This window comes from Chelonoidis abingdonii, chromosome 3 (assembly GCF_003597395.2).
Source record: "Chelonoidis abingdonii isolate Lonesome George chromosome 3, CheloAbing_2.0, whole genome shotgun sequence".
NCBI classification, from domain to species: Eukaryota; Metazoa; Chordata; order Testudines; family Testudinidae; genus Chelonoidis; species Chelonoidis abingdonii.
Window position 1 is genome coordinate 89,491,209 of NC_133771.1, and position 20,250 is coordinate 89,511,458.

The 20,250-nt window shown below is 42.5% G+C and overlaps 2 protein-coding genes across 2 annotated transcripts in view; both read right to left on the bottom strand.

The window, feature by feature from the left end:
* Positions 1 to 4,936, bottom strand: part of TUBE1 (tubulin epsilon 1) — a 32,893-nt gene extending 27,957 nt beyond the window's left edge. The window contains exons 1-3 of the mRNA XM_075064565.1: positions 4,831 to 4,936; positions 4,679 to 4,752; positions 1,887 to 1,939 (exon numbers count right to left, since the gene is read on the bottom strand). Coding sequence (XP_074920666.1) covers positions 1,887 to 1,939; positions 4,679 to 4,752; positions 4,831 to 4,855 — 152 coding nt within the window. The 5' untranslated portion in view covers positions 4,856 to 4,936. The remainder of the gene's footprint in view (positions 1 to 1,886; positions 1,940 to 4,678; positions 4,753 to 4,830) is intronic.
* A 4,691-nt stretch (positions 4,937 to 9,627) lies between these two features.
* Positions 9,628 to 20,250, bottom strand: part of LAMA4 (laminin subunit alpha 4) — a 162,350-nt gene continuing 151,727 nt past the window's right edge. The window contains exons 33-38 of the mRNA XM_075063889.1: positions 19,351 to 19,506; positions 16,552 to 16,711; positions 15,262 to 15,392; positions 12,762 to 12,855; positions 12,281 to 12,400; positions 9,628 to 10,115 (exon numbers count right to left, since the gene is read on the bottom strand). Coding sequence (XP_074919990.1) covers positions 9,970 to 10,115; positions 12,281 to 12,400; positions 12,762 to 12,855; positions 15,262 to 15,392; positions 16,552 to 16,711; positions 19,351 to 19,506 — 807 coding nt within the window. The 3' untranslated portion in view covers positions 9,628 to 9,969. The remainder of the gene's footprint in view (positions 10,116 to 12,280; positions 12,401 to 12,761; positions 12,856 to 15,261; positions 15,393 to 16,551; positions 16,712 to 19,350; positions 19,507 to 20,250) is intronic.

Below are 20,250 nucleotides of genomic sequence, written 5' to 3' on the forward strand. Positions count from 1 at the left end.
CAGAGTGACCTAGAAAAATTGGAGGACTGGGCCAAAAGAAATCTGATGCAGTTCAACAAGGACAAGTGCAGAGTCCTACATTTAGGATGGAAGAATCCCAGGCACTGCGACAGGCTGGGGACCAACTGACTAAGCAGCAATTATGCAGAAAAGGACCTGGGGATTACAGTCAATGAGAAGCTGGATATGAGTCAACAATGCGCCCTCGTTGCCAAGAAGGCTAATGGCATATTGGCATTAGTAGGAACACTGCCAGCAGATCAAGGGAAGTGATTATTCCCCTCTATTCAGCACTGGTGAGGCAACATCTGGAGTTTTACATCCAGTTTTGGGGCCCCCCACTACAGAAAGGATGTGGACAAGTTGGAGAGTCCAGCAGAGGGCAATGAAAATTATTAGGAGGCTAGGGAACATGACTTAGAAGGAGATGCTGAGGGAACTGGGCTTATTTAGTCTGCAGAAGAGAAGAGTGAGGGAGAATTTAATAGAAGCCTTCAACTATGTGAAGAGGGGTTCCAAAGAGGATGGGGATAGGCTGTCCTCAGTGGTGGCAGATCACAAAATAAAGAACAATGGTGTCAAGTTGCATTAGGGGAGGTCTAGGTTGGATATTACGAAAAACTATTTCACTAGGAGGGTGGTGAAGCACTGTAATGGGTTACCTAGTGAGGTGCGGTAACCCTCCATCTTTAGAGGCTTTTAAGGCCCAGCTTGACAAAGCCCTTGCTGGGACGATTTAGTTGGGGTTGGTCCTGGTCCTGCTTTGAGCAGGGGGCTGGACTAGATGACATCCTGAGTTCTCTTCCAACCCTAATCTAGGATTTGATGAGGTACACACTCTCTCCCTTCCCGAGTGGGTGATGACAAATCTGCTGAAGCACAAATAACATCAAACTAATGGGTTCATCTTAACATACATTTTCTGTTACGGCTAAAAAAAAAAAAAAGTTATAAAGCAGTCTATGGACAAACACACTGATGTATACCTGGTATTCAAGGAATCAGCCTATGAGGAGAACAATGTGGCCAAAGCAGCATGCTTTTTCCTTTATGCCCTTTTTGCAAGGAATCTGAGTCAATCCAAAATGTAAACAATACTCAAAATTTATTGTCTGTATTTTGGTTTTTGACATTTCAATGAAGTCTTTACAAAACAAAAGTTTAAAGCCACTGTTAAAATTGAACTTTGTAACCTCATCTTAACTATCTTGCAGCTACTGATTCACCATCATATAAGACAGAAAGCTGCTTAATAGTGTTACATCTAAATACTATGCACGGTAAGCAGTACAACTGTTTTATTTCTTTAATTAAGTTACAGAGGATGTGGCTTAGATGCACATGTGTAAGCAGGGAGATGTAGCAGAGGTGCCAGTATGGTGGGATAGGTGGATTTGTTTTTCTTTAAATTCTAGCTATGGATTCTACTGTTCATGCTAGAACAGGTCAAGTAAATTTGTCAAGGCCTGCACAGACTGTGCTTCTTAAATAAATTCCTCTTGCAAGATCCCCAATCAACATGAAAAATCAATTATAAAGCCTGACATTTAAATATGACTGAGTGGCTGAACAGAATACATTTCATTTTAAAGGAAGATTACTGTGCAGTTACTAACTGATTTTTTTTGGTGGGAGGGAGAAGGAGTGAAGGAGGAGAACACTTTCATAGGATCAGAATAGCAAAGATCTATATCAAAGAGGAGGACAGACACAATGTATGAAAGTACAAGATATTAGGATCTCTTTCTAGTACGATTAGTAGTTTTACCTAAAACATAGATAAAACTGTAGTTTATTCAGGGCAATAACAAATAGGGATGGCTGACCTACTGAAATCAATTACTCTGATACATTTCAAATAGGTCTCTTCATACAGCAAAGCTTACCTGGTATCCACATTTCTAAAGAAGCTGCTTAATGCTTCATCATAAATTCCTTTCTAAAAAACAGAAACGTTGCACAAGTTAAGTTTTAAGTGTGCAATTTTAGAGATTCTCAATGCTATTTCTGGCTAATAATGTACAACAGTATTTAGTTAAAAATATACACAGAATTTGAAATTATGAAAGTAAACAATTCATTTAATAAGAAACATTTTATTCAATGCAAGATTTAACAAATCACAATCAATATTATATTTTCTTTAGTTTTGTGTTTTTGTATTTTATGAAAAAAACAATACATTTATTATTTAGCAATAGAACTGGCTTCACTGTTTTACATGTTGTATTTGTTATGGTATTATAGCTGATCCCTGTCTACTGTACAGCTGCCTACTAAACAGTGGGCTGAAAATGAAAGCGTGTTGCTGTACACAATACTAGAAACATAGGATTTGCCATAACGAATCAGATGAGTATTCCATCTAGTCCAATATCTTGTCACAACTGGAACCAGTACTAGCAGCTTTGAAGCAAGGTAGCCAAAAGGACTGTCCACCATTATCTTTATTAACACTCTTTATTTATTAACATTCTTTAAACAATGTCTATATACTGCTTGCACATATTTCCATTCAGGGGTCCTCATCATGCTAATTACTGGGTCCATTTATCTGTTACTCTGTCCCTGTCCTGAATATAGGAATGGTGAAGGGACCAATTGTGACTTTAGTGCAACTTTATACTCCTTGTATTTTTGATCCTGCCGGGGGCCTACCTGGATAAGTTAGAGAAACCCCACAGTTGCTCTGCTATACACTCTATTTGCTGTTGACCGTGAAAAGTAGAGAATAGTTGAACCACAGCAGTGTTCCAAATACACACACTACACAGGGACTTGGAAGGGGAGTGGTGAAGAGATGTTTCATTGATTCTATGTCAATTGCGCAAGCCCCCTGAAGTGGGGGATTCCCCTGGGCCTGTTGCTGCCCCTTCAAACTGCTGAAGCCACATAATTTGGCTGTGGAACTACAGAAAATTGGGCCCTAAATGTTCTTTACTGATGTATATTCTCAGCTTTTTTCTAGAAAAGTCACTGCTGTTAACTTGTGATCACATCTGATAGCCAAAAAACTAAACACTTATTTTTTGCAGGGCTTTGGAGCAGAGCCCAGAGCTGGAGTGTGGAGCAGCCCTGGAGCAGTGGAGCTGCAGGTTTTTGCCTGGAGCTGGAGCTGGAGCGGAGCCAGAGCACAGCTCAAAAGCCCTGATTTTTTGTTCAAGGTCTACGTGTGTTTTGATAACTAAATCACTTTCCAGAGAAATGCTCACATACCTTCATAGACTGTACTATTTGTAATGCCAAAAAATCAACAGGCCACCATACTGCAAATCAATATTAGTACAATACTGAGAAAATACACACACACTTTGGCAGTGACTAGATCTGTCAGAGTACCATGGGCTGGAGATGAGTGTATTTGCACAAGAAGAACTGTAGTAATAAAAATAGTTTGCAGGACTTAAAAAGACTTGCACAGGGAGCACATAGGCTTTAGCAGGCCTAAAACTGGCAAACGCATTCCTACAGGCACAGAAAAGGATTGGTTTAAAACTCAGAACAAGAGTTGGCAGGTCAAAAGTCAGTATGTGGCAGTCTGGTATTTTAATGACCCAGATACATGTGACTGCAGTGAAATATAAACGATGTCTGTCAGCTCCTGGAGGAACCATTAACCACAGAAGATCTTGCCTGGGCTACAGACCAGACCTTATGTGCCCAACACTGGAAAAACTGATTGTGATGGGAGGATACCAGAAGAGGAAGGAGGACTGAGAAGGAAATATAGTAACTGCCATACTGATTCAGATTGGGCAAATCAAGGTACATCTAGTCCAGTATCCTGTCTGCAACAGCAGCCAGCACCAGATACTTCAGAGGAAAGTGGGAGAAACCCATAGCAGGACAATGTAGGATTATCAGCTGCATCATGAAAGGCTCTTTATGGGAAACAATTACACAGTACTTGGAAAAGGAACAGCAGTACTAACTGCTCAGGCCTGGTTGGAGCTGAAAGTTTGTCAGAAAATCATTCAGATGAAAAGTGTCCTTTTCACAAAACTAAATTTTTCAAGAGAAAATTTCAGTTTACCAAAAAATATCTATTTCTCATCAGGAAAAATCAAAAAGGATGGCTCCTGGTTGGGCCTGGAAGGAAACTGACAAGACACATGTGACTGCTGAGCATGTCAGTTTCACTTCGCAGCTGTCAGGGTCCCGGGAGCGACTTTGTTTCATGCATTGGGGTTTCCGTCCCAAAGGAAGTTTTTTCGGGAGGAGGCGGAGTTCATGTGGCATTTCGAAGCCGCTAATTTCCCCCGCGGACTGGGAAGGCGGCGCGTGGGGCGGCTCCACCGGCGGGACTGTGCGAGGAACTGCTCAGGTCACCCTCGTGAGATTTCAGATCCCGAAGGGCTGCGCTACACAGGTCAGCGCGTCCCCCGCCGTCCAGCCCGGTAGCCCCCAGTCCTCAGGCTGCCCCGGGCCCCGGAGGCGGAGCCAGACGCTGGGGAAACACCACGCGGAGCTGCCGCCGAGGGCGCGGGGGAACTAACGGGACCTCAGCGGCGACCTCCGATGGGGGCGGCACCGGCCAGGAAGCCGCGCTCGGGGTGGGGGCCCAGGGTCTGCGCGCGCTCGGGAGGAACCCGGTCGCCGCTCCCGCAGGGAGCTGAGGCTGCATCGCCCGCGGCCCGGCAGCTGGGGAGGGGAGGCGGGGGGGTGTCAGGGCCGTTACCTTGTTGACGGCGGCGTGTTCCCTCAGCGCCAAGTCCCAGAAGCGGCAGCCGATCTGGTTCCCGCACTGGCCCACTGCAAAGCGGGGAGAGACACGGGTCAGCGGGGCTGCGGCGGGAGGAGGCTGGGGGAGGGGGAGTCACACCGACTTACCCTGCACCACCACCGACTGGGTCATGGTCGCAGCTCCAGAAGCCGTTACTAGGGGCGCGCGGGCAGCAGCTGCGGCTCCACCTCCTCCGACCGGGGAGGGGCTGGCCCCGCCCCTCGCGTGCCCGGCGCTGTGCGGATAAGGCTCACGCAAGCCCTTCCAACTGCCAGGCTCGGCGTGGAAGGTACCATCCGCTCTCATGTCCCGGGCGAGCGCGAGCGCATGCGCGACACCTCTTCGCGCCCACTGGTTTGCTCCCCTCTTCTCCCGCAGATGGAACGTTCCGTGCGGGAACACTCAGAGCGGAGGCTGCTGCAGACGGGAAAAGGGAGAGTGGAGCGTGATGTGGCTAAGGGTAGCGCAGGCCATTGGCTTGCAGCCTTCCTGCCTCCCTAGGGTTGGTTGTTGATATTTGGCTGCTCTGTGACCCCCTGGTGATGCCTATTCAGTGGCACCTGCCACAGAATCCAGAAAAAAGGACACGATCAGCCAGAGTTAAAGAGGGGGCAGCACAGAGCATGGTGTGGAGGGGGCATGGCTACCTCTGCAGGATTGAAGCTTTCAGTAAAAAAATTAAAGCTTAACCACACCAGTTCTGTAAGCTGATTATTTCCAAAGTAGGGGTAGGGTTTATAGCCAGTTTCCAGCCTCTAGAGATTAAGTAGGTCTTCAGTACGTGTTACCACTAAAATTAAAAATTATGGGCTCAGGCATTGTCCTACAAACATTGTAATATGCAAATACTCATTCCAAACTTGTTTAATGGCAAGTAACACACCACCAGATGTCACGAGGGGACTTGGCTCGAACACGGTATTGGCAACCCCAAAATCATGAGTCAGCCTTAGCCCCCTCTCTGCCCCTGCAATAATGGGATTATCCCCAAAATCATGAGATTTAAAAAAAAAAATTATATTGTGATTTTTTTATTTGTTTTTGGATTTTTTAAAAATAGTCCTTCACTTTGGACAAGCCATGTATTGTGTAAGATCATCAGTGTTTAACCATCTAGCAGTCTAATTCTGTTTCCATCCTCTATATTTTCTTAATACTGTACCTCTTAAACTGCTGATGACGTAATACTACACGATACTGAGCCTTCTGAACAAAAATTTTTTGAATTCCAGGAGCGAATTATTCTGTTGCTAAGATATAGGGTGACCAGATGTCCCGATTTTATAGGCCCAGTCCTGATTTTTGTGTCTTTTTCTTATATAGGCTCCTGTTACCACCCACCCCCGTCCCGATTTTTCACACTTGATGTCTGATCACCCTACTAAGATATAAATGAGTTGACAGGCCACTATATCCTAGCTTCATTTTTTTTTTATAGTGAGTACACTTGAATCCTAGAGATACATTAGATAACAAAAGAAAAATGCAGTTTGTAACGCAAAGACATGTACCACACTTTCAGAAATTTAACTAATTTCTTATCACTATCACTTTTAACTACTTAGACCACATGCTGCTGTAGGGAGATATGTTGGAATTCTTAGTAAGCCTGCAATTTGCTTTGCCTCAGGGCTTTGTTCACTTTACAAAGCTGATATTTTATTGGGGTCATTTGCTTTCAGAAGAATTACTACCACACCTTTAACTTCTTTATCTTTCCTTATCTTTTTCAGGATGTTGTTCACTACCGTGACCTCTTAGGAGGATGGAAGACTGCTCAGTGTCTTCAAACAGTGTCCCTTGGGCAGAGAAATGTCAATCACTGATGAACACATATGCTGACTCCTCTGCCTGCAAATCAAGTATGCTGTACAAGAGTGTTACAGTTCCTTGCAGATATTACTCTGAGCACTTAAGAGTCCCAGAAAAACACTTACAAGAATTCCTTCAAAGTTCTCACAATTTCCAGAGAAGCTGGCCAAGACAGCTGAGTTTGCATTAGTACTGGTCTAGGACTGTTCAGGGTCCCGACATGAGAAATATAGGACCACCTGTTTAGTAGGGTTGCTATGTCCTTGAACCCAGGCACATCATTTGCTATGGGGCAAGGCGGGCAGTTGCTCCCCCCGCTTTCCTGACTTTTCATAGTTCTATTTGCTCCATTATGTCTTCCACTTTTTGCCTGCTCTGTAATGGAACGGAAAATACCTCATTTAAGATAGCCTGAGCCATACTTGGCAGAGCATTAAAGGATCTTATGATCAACACATCTAGTGTGTATAAACAAGCTCTGTGACCAGTCCATATCTGGAACAGAAATATATGACACTCTCCCTTCCAGACTTTTCAGGATATATTATAATCATATAAAATGTTCTATATACTGACACAGCTCCCCCTGCCCCACTTCAATTTTTCTGAAATGATGCCCTGGCTTGTACCTTATTTTGGAGCAGCCTATGCAGTATGTCAGTCTTGATGGTGCCAGAGAATAAATATAGTCTTCCCAAATAGATTGTCTCCTATCTTTAATGTAATTGAGCTAGAGTAAAGTCTCCATAATAACACTGGAATTGTTTTGGATGAAGGATTTTCCAGTCTGTAGCTGCAACCTTTCATACTGTGAACGACCAAGGAGCAAACTGAAATCTGGACAGGCTTCTGCCCTGAGAAAGTCCCTTTTCTGAGACAGATACCATTATCTTGGAATGTTAATGCAGAAGGGTGTGAACTTGGCTTGGAAACAGATACAGGCATCATTTGACCCAGATGAAATAGTTCTTGGAAAGGCTGAGGGTCCATACTGGGGATGGTGGCAGAAACTGGGAATGCCAGGGGAACAAATTTCTCCTCCACTTCAGCCATGTAAAGATTCTCTGGAATAGACAATACCATCTGGGGTTTCAGTATTTTTTCTTTGCAGGCCGCCTTCCTTTGGGCAGACATGGCCAGGAAGCCAGAGGGGCTGCTGGGTATCAGTGTGGAGGTACCAGGCCTTTCATGCACGGGGTCCTGCAGGTCTTTGGAGAAGGTAAATCCTGTATTCCTTGATGGGGTAGAAGACTGAGAAGCGAGCTTCATGGAGAATTCCTCCCCAAAACAGGTGTAGGGGGGAAGCTCCTGGTCCTATATATTTCAATAGGAGTAGGATCAGCTCCTTTCAGCTCTGTTCGCTTCTGATAAATTAAGTGTGTGAATTCTAATTGAACTGTGTTTTTTGATTTATGAATGAACTTCAGGTAGCAAGATCTGACTACGTAGGGAAAGCAATCATCATTCTTTCCTACAAAGCACACTGAAAGAAAAGCCCCACTACACACCCAAGGCAAGTTTTGTTTATTCCCAGAGCTCAAACACTTCTTTGGAACAGAAGTGAGCTGGAAGAACATTCTGGGTGTCTGCATACAAATAAAATACACAGTAATGAATATGTAACACCTGTCTTTTACCAACATTTAGTAAACAATAGTTGGTATATGCCTAGGAGATGCAAGCATCTGTTATTCTTGGCTATACCTGCCTGGAAGCAGGGCCGGTGCAAGAATGTTTCACGCCCTAGGTGAAACTTCCACCTTGCACCCTCCCCCACCCCCCCATATGCCCACCCTTAGGGCGGCCCCCGCCCCGCGGCAGTCCCTCTGCCATGAGGGCTCCACTTTGCAGCAGCTCCCCACCCCCTACCCTCTGCACTGAGGCACCCCCTCTCCCCAGCTCACCCCTGCTCCGCGCACGAGCACCCCGAGCACGCCGTCGCTTCTTCACTTCTCCCACCTCCCAGGCTTGTGGAGCCTAAGCTGATTGGCACCACAAACCTGGGAAGTGGGAGAAGTGAAGCAGCCACGGCGCGCTCGGGGAGGAGGTGGGGTGGGGAGTTCCCCTGTGTGCCGCACTCCCCTCACTTGCTGCAGGCGGCCCTCCGCACGCTCCCCTGCCCCAGCGCCCTCCACCTAAATGCCGGCGGCGACCAGGGTGGCCAAAGATCCGGCCACTGCGGTCGCTGATGAAGAAAATGGCGCCCCCCAAATGCCAGTGCCCTAGGCGACCGACTAGGTCGCCTAAATGGTTGCACCAGCCCTGTCCATGATGCACTAGATTACACTAGGTCCAGCAACTGTGGTACTTTTCCTTCTTGCCTCTGAGTAATGGCCCCATTGGATGTGCTACCAAGTACTGTGTCAGAGAAAGGTTGGCATACCACACACACCAATGATCTCACAAGGGGTGAGTATTACACTTGTGTGATAGTGTTTCTCCAGATGCTTTGGGATTGATTCTTCTCTGGTTTACACAAGTGTAGATCAGGAGTAATTCTGCTGAAGTCAGTGAAATTACTTGTTATATACCACTATAATCAGGTCCTGGATCTTTGTATATTTATATGTGTATATTGGATATATTAAAATTTAGATGAAAAATGTAATAAAAAACTTTAAATTTTGAAAATTTCAATCAGTCCTTACACACACGTGCACCCACACTCTGCTTCCTATGTGAGGCAGTTTGTTCTAAAATTGTTTATAGTGTACGTAAAACTATTATGTATATTAAAAACAGTAAGTCCTGCTTCACCTCATGCTAGGATTCAAACTATTACATGGTGTCAGATGGGAAAATCACTACAAAAGGGTTCCACAAATTAATCTGGAAATGGAAAGAAATGGGTTCTAATTTTTTTATTGTTTCCAAAAATTCCATGGTCAGCATACTCCCATTTTAGCTGAGCAAAGAATAAATGAGCTCCATTTAAAACAATCTTGCACACAATTGTTTACACAGTAAGTCTATTATCTAGCTTTATTTTTAATACATATTTGCAATTCTTTTCAAGTTAAACCAAAGTTGGTGACCCAGGGCATTTGTATGGTATGGAATGAAATGATTTAAGGTCTCTCTGGAAAGCAACATATTTAAAATCATTTGCCTTTATTCTGTAATCCATCAGCAATTTCATTGACAGCGTGATAGGGCTTGCTACAAAGATACTGTAAGAATTGTGAAACTTGTTCTTGTGGTTTAGTAACAGCATTGTAGAAATAACATTTCTGTTTACTCTTCATGTCTTTTGTTTGCACACAGAGAAATTTCAAGTGAGTGACCCTAAGCATAATTGCTTTATCATATAAAGCCCATGGATGATATATTTTCATTTTCCCCCAGCAGCAGTAATGGAATAGAACATGATTTCTTTTGCTTGTTTTTTTCCTTCAGTTCTGTAAAGAAGTTTGCAGTGTTGCTGCTGTGCAGTATCAGGCTGTTGGACATGTGTTGATGCTCACAGCACCACTGACCAGAGCTGCTTTACTGAAACTCACTGGCTTTCCATCAATCACAAAGTTACGAATGCAGCCAGTGAAGGAGTTGCGTGTGGTCAGGCTGGACGTTAGAAGGGACTCTGGAAGAACCAAAGAAAAAAGGAGAATTAGAACAAATGATGACAGAAGTACCATTTACAACAATTTTAAATAAAGCTGGCTGAAAACTGGGGAAATGATTTTAAAAATATTTTGAAGTTGTTTCTGTATTGCAGGTTTGAAATTGACCCATTTTCTGTTTTTTGAAACATGGTTCAGGATATTTTTTACTGAAATTATTTAAAAAAAATCAAAATCATTTATGAAAAAACTTTTTTTTTTACCAAAACCAGGGTTTTCAGTAAGACCAGCTCAAGTTTCAGCGAAATTCCAAGGGACCAAATCTGGCTCTCTGGTACAAACAGGCAATCTCGAATATTTTTATTTTGCAGATAGATTTTAAAAGAGACCCCAAATCAGTAAAACAGTATTAATAACAATACTTACCTTTTTTATAGCTCTTTCCATCAATAGGTCTCAAAGCAGATTACCAAGGAGGTTAGCATCATTAGCCCCATTTTATGGATGGGGAAACTGAGACCTAGAGAAGTGAGGCAACTTGCCCAAATGGCCACTGGCAGAACGGTGACTAGACCCCAGGTATTCTGAGTCCCAGTGCAGTGTTCTATTCATTAGGGCACCCTATAATATATCTTGGGTGTAGTCAATACAACAAGAAAACTGGAATAAGCCTAATTCTACAGTATGGTTTTGTATGGGGCTATCAATCAATCATGGTTTGTGAAACTGCCTGATTTAGTATCATGATTATTACAGCTGGTCAGAAAGTGGAAAAATATTCCCCTCATTTTTAATCAAAATTTTAAATCAAAATTTGTTTGGATGGAAGTTTTCTGATCAGCTCTAGCAACTACAAGAAAAGTGATTCTTGAGAGCTAATCAGGCTGCCTAGTACTGCAGTTTAGGGCCTTAAATTTGGGCACTGGGTGTCTAAGTCCCTCTGTAGATCTGAGTCTAATTTTGTAATTTCATGTGATATAACTAAATATAACCAAACAAAACAGACACATAAGGGTAAATGTGTTATCTGTTTACAGTACTATATCTACATTCAGTTTTATGCTTTGTTTGTTGTAGTGAAGTTCATTATTGGATACTTCTGTTCCAAGATGAGAATAATATCATGGAGTCCATATGTAATGTCTCTTTAGTATTTTATAGCTAATGCAGAATTATAAAGTTGTGTTATCACAGGCCAGAACAGCATCCACAATTACCACATTATATTACATATCAGGGTAGTTTTTGTGATGATTGTTTAGAAGTTCTAAGAAAATTCCAGTTTAGAATTAGAGAGTGAGCAAGCTTGTGCACAAAGCTGTGGTTCCCTTCTGACTCATTCCCTCCCCCTCATAGTGTGGGATGAATGAGAGCTTCACACTGTTAAACTACTAATCTAAGATAAGGAATATAATAATATAATTGTATTGTTAACGCCATTCTTGATTGACATTCATGGCACAGAGAAATAATGCTACCAAAGAGGAATGCAGATTTTACAGAAAGTGATTTAAAAGTCAGATTACATCCTGATGACTACAGTTTGCATATGAAAGCACAACAGAGTACTGAGTAATGAAAGTAAATATAGTAATCTTGGCCCACGTTACACAGATGGTCTGAGTCACAAAGTCACATTAACAGACATCTGTGCATTGGAAATGGACAGAATAAGAATTTTCATGTTGTATATTCAATGTTCAAGGGAGTTGTTGCTTGGAAGGAGCCTAGCAACACCAGACCTGGAGACTAAAGCTATACGGGAACTGGAATTTCTGTCCCGTAGAAATTTCCACATCCCCTCTTCTTCCCTCCCCACCCCTCCAAAAAAAAATCATTCCAAATTGGAACAAAAAAATTGGAACTGCAATTTTTTTTTTATGGGGCCAGCAAGCCAGCTCTCCAGATGCCCAGGTGGTTCCCAAACTATCTCCCCAGCTGCCTGGAATGTTTAGATTCCATCAAACCAACATTTTCTGGTGGAAAACTGTTCTTTCACCTCTTCCTAAGCCGTCAAATTTTACCATTAGGTCAGTTCTTCAAAATTTGGGATTTCATGAGGAAAACAGAGAGCACAGAGGAAGGGTGATTTTCACTATCTAGAAGAAAACTAAACGTTTCTGTTTCTGTTTTAAACTGTGTTGGCATTTGGGTACAAAGTTATAACAATGCTGACAAGTCTTACCTGGCACACCTCCAACAAACACAGGCTCCCTCTGGTCAACTGCTTTTGGATTTAGAGGTCCTACTACATGGTTTACCTCAGAGTCTACATCCAGCTGCACCACATTAGAGGCTCTAATAACTAGAACGCAAAGCAAAATCTTGTTAAAAAGAGCTCTAATGATAAAATATATCATTTGTGTTTTGTATGGTATCTGAAGATGTCTATTTGATCTGCTGTACAGTATGGGCTAGATTGTCTATGGCCCTTGTGTAAGCCTCCCTTGGCTTGTAGAGTGCAGGTCCAGGAGGCGCTACTGTCCTTGGGTATGGACTGCTTCTTCCATGTCAATTTGCTTTGGGGACCTTTCATCCCAAATGCTGGTGAGGAGTTGAAGGCATGATCCCTATTCCCTCTACTCTGACCCATGAGAATGGACAACCATGGAGGGAGGATCAGGTTCCACCACCCTTCACAGTGGTAAGATCTGAGATTTACTCACCTGCAATTCTGTGCCACATGCCATCACAGAGACTTTGTTTTGGCGTAACTGAGGTTGAAAATTCTCTGATTCCGTTATTCAGTTTCACTATCACCTGGGGGAAAAAACAATGTAATTCATACTGTAAAATCTTTTTTTTATTCCCCACCCAGCACTCCCACCCCCCCTTTTTTCACCTGTCCTTGCATTAATGCTAGGTTCCCACTTTTAACATTTATAACTTTAAAAGTGATTTAACCATTTTCCTTTACACTAATTCTTAAGAGATCTTTAAAATGAACCACATTTCAAGCTTCTAATTTCAGCAGTTTTTGCAACATTTGTGTTCTGAACACAGGGAAAGATTTTTGTTTTGTTTTTCACCCTGTGTTAAAAAAGAATCTACCTCGGCCAATTTCACTCAGATTTCCAGAACTGCTGCCTTATTTTTGTATTACCTAATGCTTACTACTACACAAACAATTAGTAAGCGATAGTCCCTGTCCTGAAGAACCTACAATCTAAACAGAGAAGACAGACAAAGGGTAGGAGAAAAGAAGTATTGTTCTTTCCATTGTATAGATGGGGAATCGAGGCATAGAGAGCTCAAGCGAACTGTCTAAGATCACAAAAGATATCTGTGGCAGAGCTAGGAACTGAACCCAATTCTTCTGAGTCCAGTGCCTTAATTGCAAGCCCATCTTTCCCCATACAGATTGCAATAGCAGTTGTGGAGCAGCTCTGTTTGTGGCAGACTGCAAGATTCCTTCGGAGGACTCGCAACTCATGCACATGCAGCCCATTTACTCGAGCTGTGCAAAGGTCCAGAAATTGGCCCTTAGGATATGTCTACACTGCAACTGGAGGTGTATTTGCAGCTCAGGTAGACGTACATGCGCTAGCTTTGATCGATCTAGTACACTGAAATAACAGTATAGCCACGTGGCATGGGCAGCGGCTCAGGCTAACTTCCTGAGTACATACCTAAGTTCTTGGATTGGACTGTATGTGGGCAGCTAGCCTGAGCAGCTGTGGTCACACTGCTATTTTTAGTGCACTAGCTCAATCAGAGCTAGCATATGTAGGTCTACCTGAGCTGGAAATTACCCCTCCATTGCAGTGTAGATGTACACATATAATATTCACAGGTTGTCCACTGAAAATGATTAAAAGAAATTGCTCAACTTTCATTGTAGAGAAAATGCCAGTGATAATTAGAGAACACTTTTATTTTTCTCTGGAGGGTACTAACATAAGAAACTGCAATAAGCCTCATCCTCTTTTAGCTTCCTCTAGGCCTTGGCCAAGTTTATGGACATAACTAGCAAAATCAAACTCAAAAGGCTTGGGGAAAGGGTCTACTGGCCTAATCAAGCGATCAGGTGAGCTGATGGTGGTGAACTAAGATGGGTGATGGTTTAAAAGTAAGTGAAAAGGGCTGGCCATTCTGGTTTATCTCCTGTAGAAGTGTCTGTCAATAAACAAAACAGAAAGCAATTCTCAAACAAGAGAGAGCATTGATTATGTGCTTAAAGAAAATCACATCAGAAGAATATAGCCATTTGCTAAGGGGATAACTGCAGGACCATTTTGGTGAGGGTCACCTATGCCTTTCCCTACCCCATCTCATCTGTGACTCCCATCTACATTATATGCATAGTAAAGATCACACTGGACCAGTCATGTATAGATCCATATGTTAACAGTGCCATGACAGCGACATCATATGCAGCTGCAAAAGGCTCAGAGGTTAATGTCCCCTGTTGATTTATAAAGATCAAAACTTGTTACAGCTCTAGCCTCCATGCCTCACTTTCCCATCTTAAAAGTGGGAGAAGTTATTCTTTCTTTCTCCAAACATTTGTCTGTCTAGGAGCCTCTCTTATTATGTGTATATATTGCATTCAGCACTATATAACCCCAGTTTTGGTTGGGGTCTCCAGGCGTTACTGTAATACAAACAAAAAGCAATAATAGCAACAACTGTTTGGAGACTTAATCTCAAGCCCATTGATTTCAATTTATGGTTTTCCAGAACCCTGGGGGGGGGAGGGTGCTCTGATTATCAGCCCCAGAGTCGTGGGAGCACCCCCTCAACGTGTCTGCTAAAACAAGATGAGCACAACTCAGATGTCTCTTTTAAAATGCAGTAAATAAAAATGTATTAATTCACCAAGAAAATGAAATCAAGTCACCTTCCTTGTCACTGTTATACATTTTTAATACACAGATGAAAGAGTGTCAGTGTTCCTCTTCCCTTTCATCTCTACATTAAATATTAATTGTTGTTGCCAGTGAAGTAAGTTGATTTGATATTGACTGATAAATATTTATATACATTAATAGAAGTATCTGGGTTGTGCTTAACCTCTTCTTGTTTAATGGGGTAATATATTTAGGAGAGAGAGAAGATTCAAGGAATAGTAAATTTGTTAGACAAAAGCTGCATATAGCACTGAATACAAGTACACTGTAGAGGGAACGAGGCATAACAGTTAAGAAAATGTGACCTTCCTCATACCTGTCCTTGTTTCATGTGCATATTTAGGTACTCCCCATTCACACTGTGACCATGCATTAGGATTCCCGAACTGCTTCGGGGACGTATTTCAAAAACAACTTCAAATTTCAGGCCTAAACTGAAGGATTCATCTGAGGGGAGAAAAGTGAGCAGTCACACAATGTTATTTCTATACCCAGATTAATTGTGAAACTGGACATCTACTACATTGCAGCATACAGTTCTAATGCTTCTGGTTTTAATATCATCACAAATATTTTAGTCTTGAAGATACTTTTTGACAGCAAAAGGGAAAGCAGAAAATTGAGCTGTTCTAGGCAATTTTGCCCCCCAGGGCATAAGCTTCACCTCATGCAGCCTCCTCGTGTGAAACTGACTTGGCGTGAAATTCTGCAGTTCTAACTCAGGCCATGTCTATGCGTACAATGCTGCAGCAGCATAGCTGTACTGGTACAACTGTACCTCTGCAGCGTGTCTGGTGAAGATTCTCTATTCCGATCGGAGAGAGCTCTCCCCTTTGCATAAAAACCCACCTCCGCAAAGCTCTTCTGCTGACATAGCACAGCGCACACGAGTGCTTATGTCGGTGTAACTTATGTTGCTCAGGGGTGGAATATTCAGACCCCTGAGTGACATACATTTTGCCAAGGTAGGCTGCAGTGTAGACATAGCCTCAGGCAGTGGGAGTTTTGCCTGAGTAGAGACTATAGGATTCAGTAGCACTAACCCTGTCCTCCTGAGGCAGGCTGTGGAGCGGATCAGAAACAGTCAGCAATCTCTCCTACTATTCTCTTGAGGTGCTGTGGCCCAGCTTCATTCTCTGCTTGCCTAGTGCCTATTGGCACAATTTGTCCATAAGACACTTCCCAGAACAGAATATTGTTCCATAGCCTTAAATAACTTAAACAATTTTGTTATACATACTGCTAACCCACTTCATGACACACAGGAAATATTTTTATATGCCTTTTGAGTTAAATATTATTTTGTCACTTAAAATTCAGAGGCAGATTCTCAGCTGGTGTGGATTGTTTTAGCTCCATTGATTCCACTTCCCCATAGTGGAAAGAAATTTGACACTAGTTAACTTGTAAAATATAATTTTTAACATACTGACATCCTCCACACCAACATTAAGTAAAGGATATATTGTGTTGTTGAACTGATGTCTCATGACTCTCTGCATAGTGATGATTAAATTAAAAAAAATCTGCAACTAGATAGATACCCAACTCTCTCATCCACATGTGAAGTCTTATTATTGGATACATTTGTTCAGTTGCACATTACCAAGAATTACATATCCTCCTTCTGATGAAAAGTATGTTCCTGCTTCTGATGGCCCTTCAAAGCAAGGAGTCACACTGAATGTCTGAGAAGCAGAAGTGATTGATCTTCCGTTGAGTTGTAAATTGCTGAGACAACCATTAAAACTGTAGACTGAGTTAATCTGAGGAAACAAAGTGAGTGATTATTAAGTGAAATACTCCTGGAAGGAAAATAAGTCTTTTGTCTTTCTCTTTTGATTCAGAGCTCCTGCTGGGGTTGTTTATGAATTGTAGACCTCTGTTTCTCTGTTGCACCATTTCTGCACTAGGCAGGGAACAGGGAGGGGTGGAGCTATGGGAAGGGACTTTAAACTACCCTCGTGCTCCTCTTACTCTGGGTCCTGCCTGTCCCCTGGTGTCAGTTAGAGCAACTTCAGATAAGAGCTAACTTATGCTGTCATGGCTTTCTCTAAGCTTTGGAAAACAAAGAATAGATGGAGCGCAGCAGCAGGGCTCCAGCTGCACCCTCTTGCCTCTGGGTGAGGACAGGGCTACACTCTCCATGTGTGGCAGAGCTACTACCTTGGTATGTGCACCCAAGGATTCCCCAGGAGGAATCCTTGTTGCTTTGGGTTTTGCTTTGCTAAGTTTTTGCTGTTCAGCACCCTCCAATGTGTCTCCAATATGTAGGGAAGATTCTTGGCCTTCATGTAGCTATGTAAAGCTCTCAGGTATCGGAGACAACAAAAGTGAAAATCACTGCCTGCTTAAAACCTTCATAATTTACATTTATATCACAGGCCATTATTCTTTATTGCTGTTGGCATAAATAGATAGCTAAGGGTTAATGTTTCTTTCACCTGTAAAGGGTTAACAAAGAGAACCAAACACCTGACCAGAGGACCAATCAGGAAACCGGATTTTTCAAAGCTCAGGGGAGGGAATTTTTTGGGTCTGTTGTCTTTGTCTGGCTCTCAGCTAATGAGAGGGGATCTTTTTTCTATCTGTAAGCTTCTAATCTTCATTTTCAATGTTGTAAGTAAAAGGTAGAAAAAACAATAGCCTGTTATTGTTTTTTTTTTGTATTTACAATTGTGTAGTTTGCTGAATGGAAATTGTGTAATCTCTTTTTGAATAAAGGCTGTTTATTCATATTTTTCTTTAAGTAATAGCCCTGGTGTATTTGTCAACTTTGAAATGCAGAGATCATGTTTCATCAGTGTTTTTCCTTTCTTTTATATAAAAGCTTTCTTTTTAAGACTTGTTTGAGTTTTTTCTCTCTGGTAGACTAAGGGAACGAAGGGAGGGGAATTCTCTTTGGGTAGATCACGGAGGTAAAGCTCTGCAGCACCAGGGGAATTGTGGGGAGGGGAAGAGAGATGAAACATTTCTGTTTCCTTGTATTTGGGGTTGTCTCTTTGTGGAATAGAGGAGACATGTTCTTGGTATTGTGATGTAAAGAGATTGCATCAAGTAACCTCAGGTTAGCCCCGAGAGGAAAGTCTGGTGGGAGAGAGAGGGGAAGGGAAGTGGGTTTATTCTTTGTGGTAAGACTCAGGGCTTCTGAGTCTTGGGGTTCCCCAGGGAAGGGTTTGGGGAGACCAGAGGGAGCCAAAACCCTGGAATTTTTGGCTGGTGGCAGCGAGATCAAATCTGAGCTGGTAATTAAGCTTAGAGGGGTTCATGCAGGCACCCAGATTTCTGGACGCTAAGGTCCAGATTTGGGAATGCTTATGATAGCTGTGACTAACAATCAACACCATGAATGTTTTTATCTTAACTTTCTCTTAGTAAGGTCTACACCCACCTACACATCCACCACACCCCCTCCTACCCAAATTACTAAAAGAAACAAATATAAAAATCCTCAAAGCCAAGCTATTTTATTACCATCTGAGAAGGAAGAAAGTGAAGGAGGGCGTGTTATTGATATCTTTAGTTTTTAGAGTGTTAAGGAGGCTTTCAGATACAATGGTGATGGGGGCCATAGAAATTAGATTAGATTAGACAAAACAGACAAATAATCTAGTTATAATCAGTTACATGCTGAAAAGCGTTCTCAGGGTATTGCAGCACATTTGGTTCTTTTGCCACTGAATCGGCTGGGGTGATGCATTTTTGCCAGATTGCACTGTCTGTTCCTTTTTTTGTTTGTTTATGAGGAAGCAGATTTGAATAAATGGCAAAACAAAATTTCACTATTCCCTCACCCCTGGAAGCACACACATTCTTTGTATTGTATGTAGAGTTTATCATAGGCAAATGGGAATAATTTTTGTGGGAGCCTCTTGTTAAAATGTTAGCAGCACCTCCCTGGTGTAACTCTACTATCAAGTAGTGTGGTTTTGCTGGGTAACTTCTTTAGAAGGAAAATAAATAAGTCCTAATCCTTGTCTGTGGAGAAGCATCTTTGAATCACTCTGCAGATTCAAAGCAGACCTAAAGTCAGTTTAAATAGCCATGTGAGAGGGATCGTCCCATTTTAGAGGGCTCTTCCAGTGATGCAGAGCTAGCAGAATGATTCCTATGCCATCTTTTCCATTCAGCCTGCATAATGGGCATGACCAGAGGAAAGGGGTGTGACTGCTACTTCTGTGGTGCTCGGTGATCCTTGACTGCCGTAATGATCACCTGGCTGTTTTAGGTTTTGCTACGGATCTAGCCCAGTACATCACCAGGCCAGGATCCAGGAACACAGTGGTGGCTTAAACCCACCTTTCACCCCTGCCCCCGATTTGTGCTATGGGGTCTTCAGCCACACCTGAGAATCATGGCCAAAATGTACATTAGTAATTTCAGATATAATATGTGTCTATTTTACCTGGATATTTTTTACAGCTTTTCCTGGAGCCACACCCCCTATATAAAGCGGTCCACTGACTTGCCATGTATTATCAACAGAAGGAAGACTTTCTTCCAATACTCGGAGACCATCAATTATAAAACGACCAGTATTTTTTTCCCGAACAAATATCACCTTGAAAGGGAGAAAATGTATTCAGTGACAATTTTAACTATTGAAGCAGATGATAATGAAACTGCTGAGGAAACATAACTGTATAGCAGAAGAAGATGAGAACATGAGATAGCAGCAGGGTATTAGAGAACACTGTCTGATTCAAAATTTACAAGCTGGCTGCACACTGGCTGTATTTAAACTGTTAATCTTCTCTGTTGGACAATCGTCTCCTCCCACATATAAAAGGCTGGCAATGAAAGTCTTAACATTTTGTTAAACAAAACAGAACATTGTATATAGCCAAGATATTTACAGAGACAAGGCGAGTGAGGTAATATTTTTTTTGGACCTCACCCACCTTGTCTCTCTAATATTCCAGGACCACTGTGGCTACAACAGTGCAAAGAATATATTTACACATACATATATATCTTATATTACATATATTGTTCACATTTAAGGTGCCCTCACTGCCCTCCCAGCTCCTTTGGGTACGTCTACACTGCACGATTATTTTGAATTAGCTTAAACTGATATTACAAAACAGATCTAATAAAATCGGTTTAGCGCGTCCACAGTGGGATCCCGAAATCGATTGTTTGCGTCCATGGTCCAAAGCTACCATCGATTTCAGGAGCGGTGCACTGTGGGTAGCTGTTCCTCAGCTATCCCATAGTTCCCACTTCCGTGTTGAGAGCACAGTGCCTGATGGGGCAGAAAACACTGCCCCGGGTGGTGCTGGGTACAGCCTCACCCCTCCCT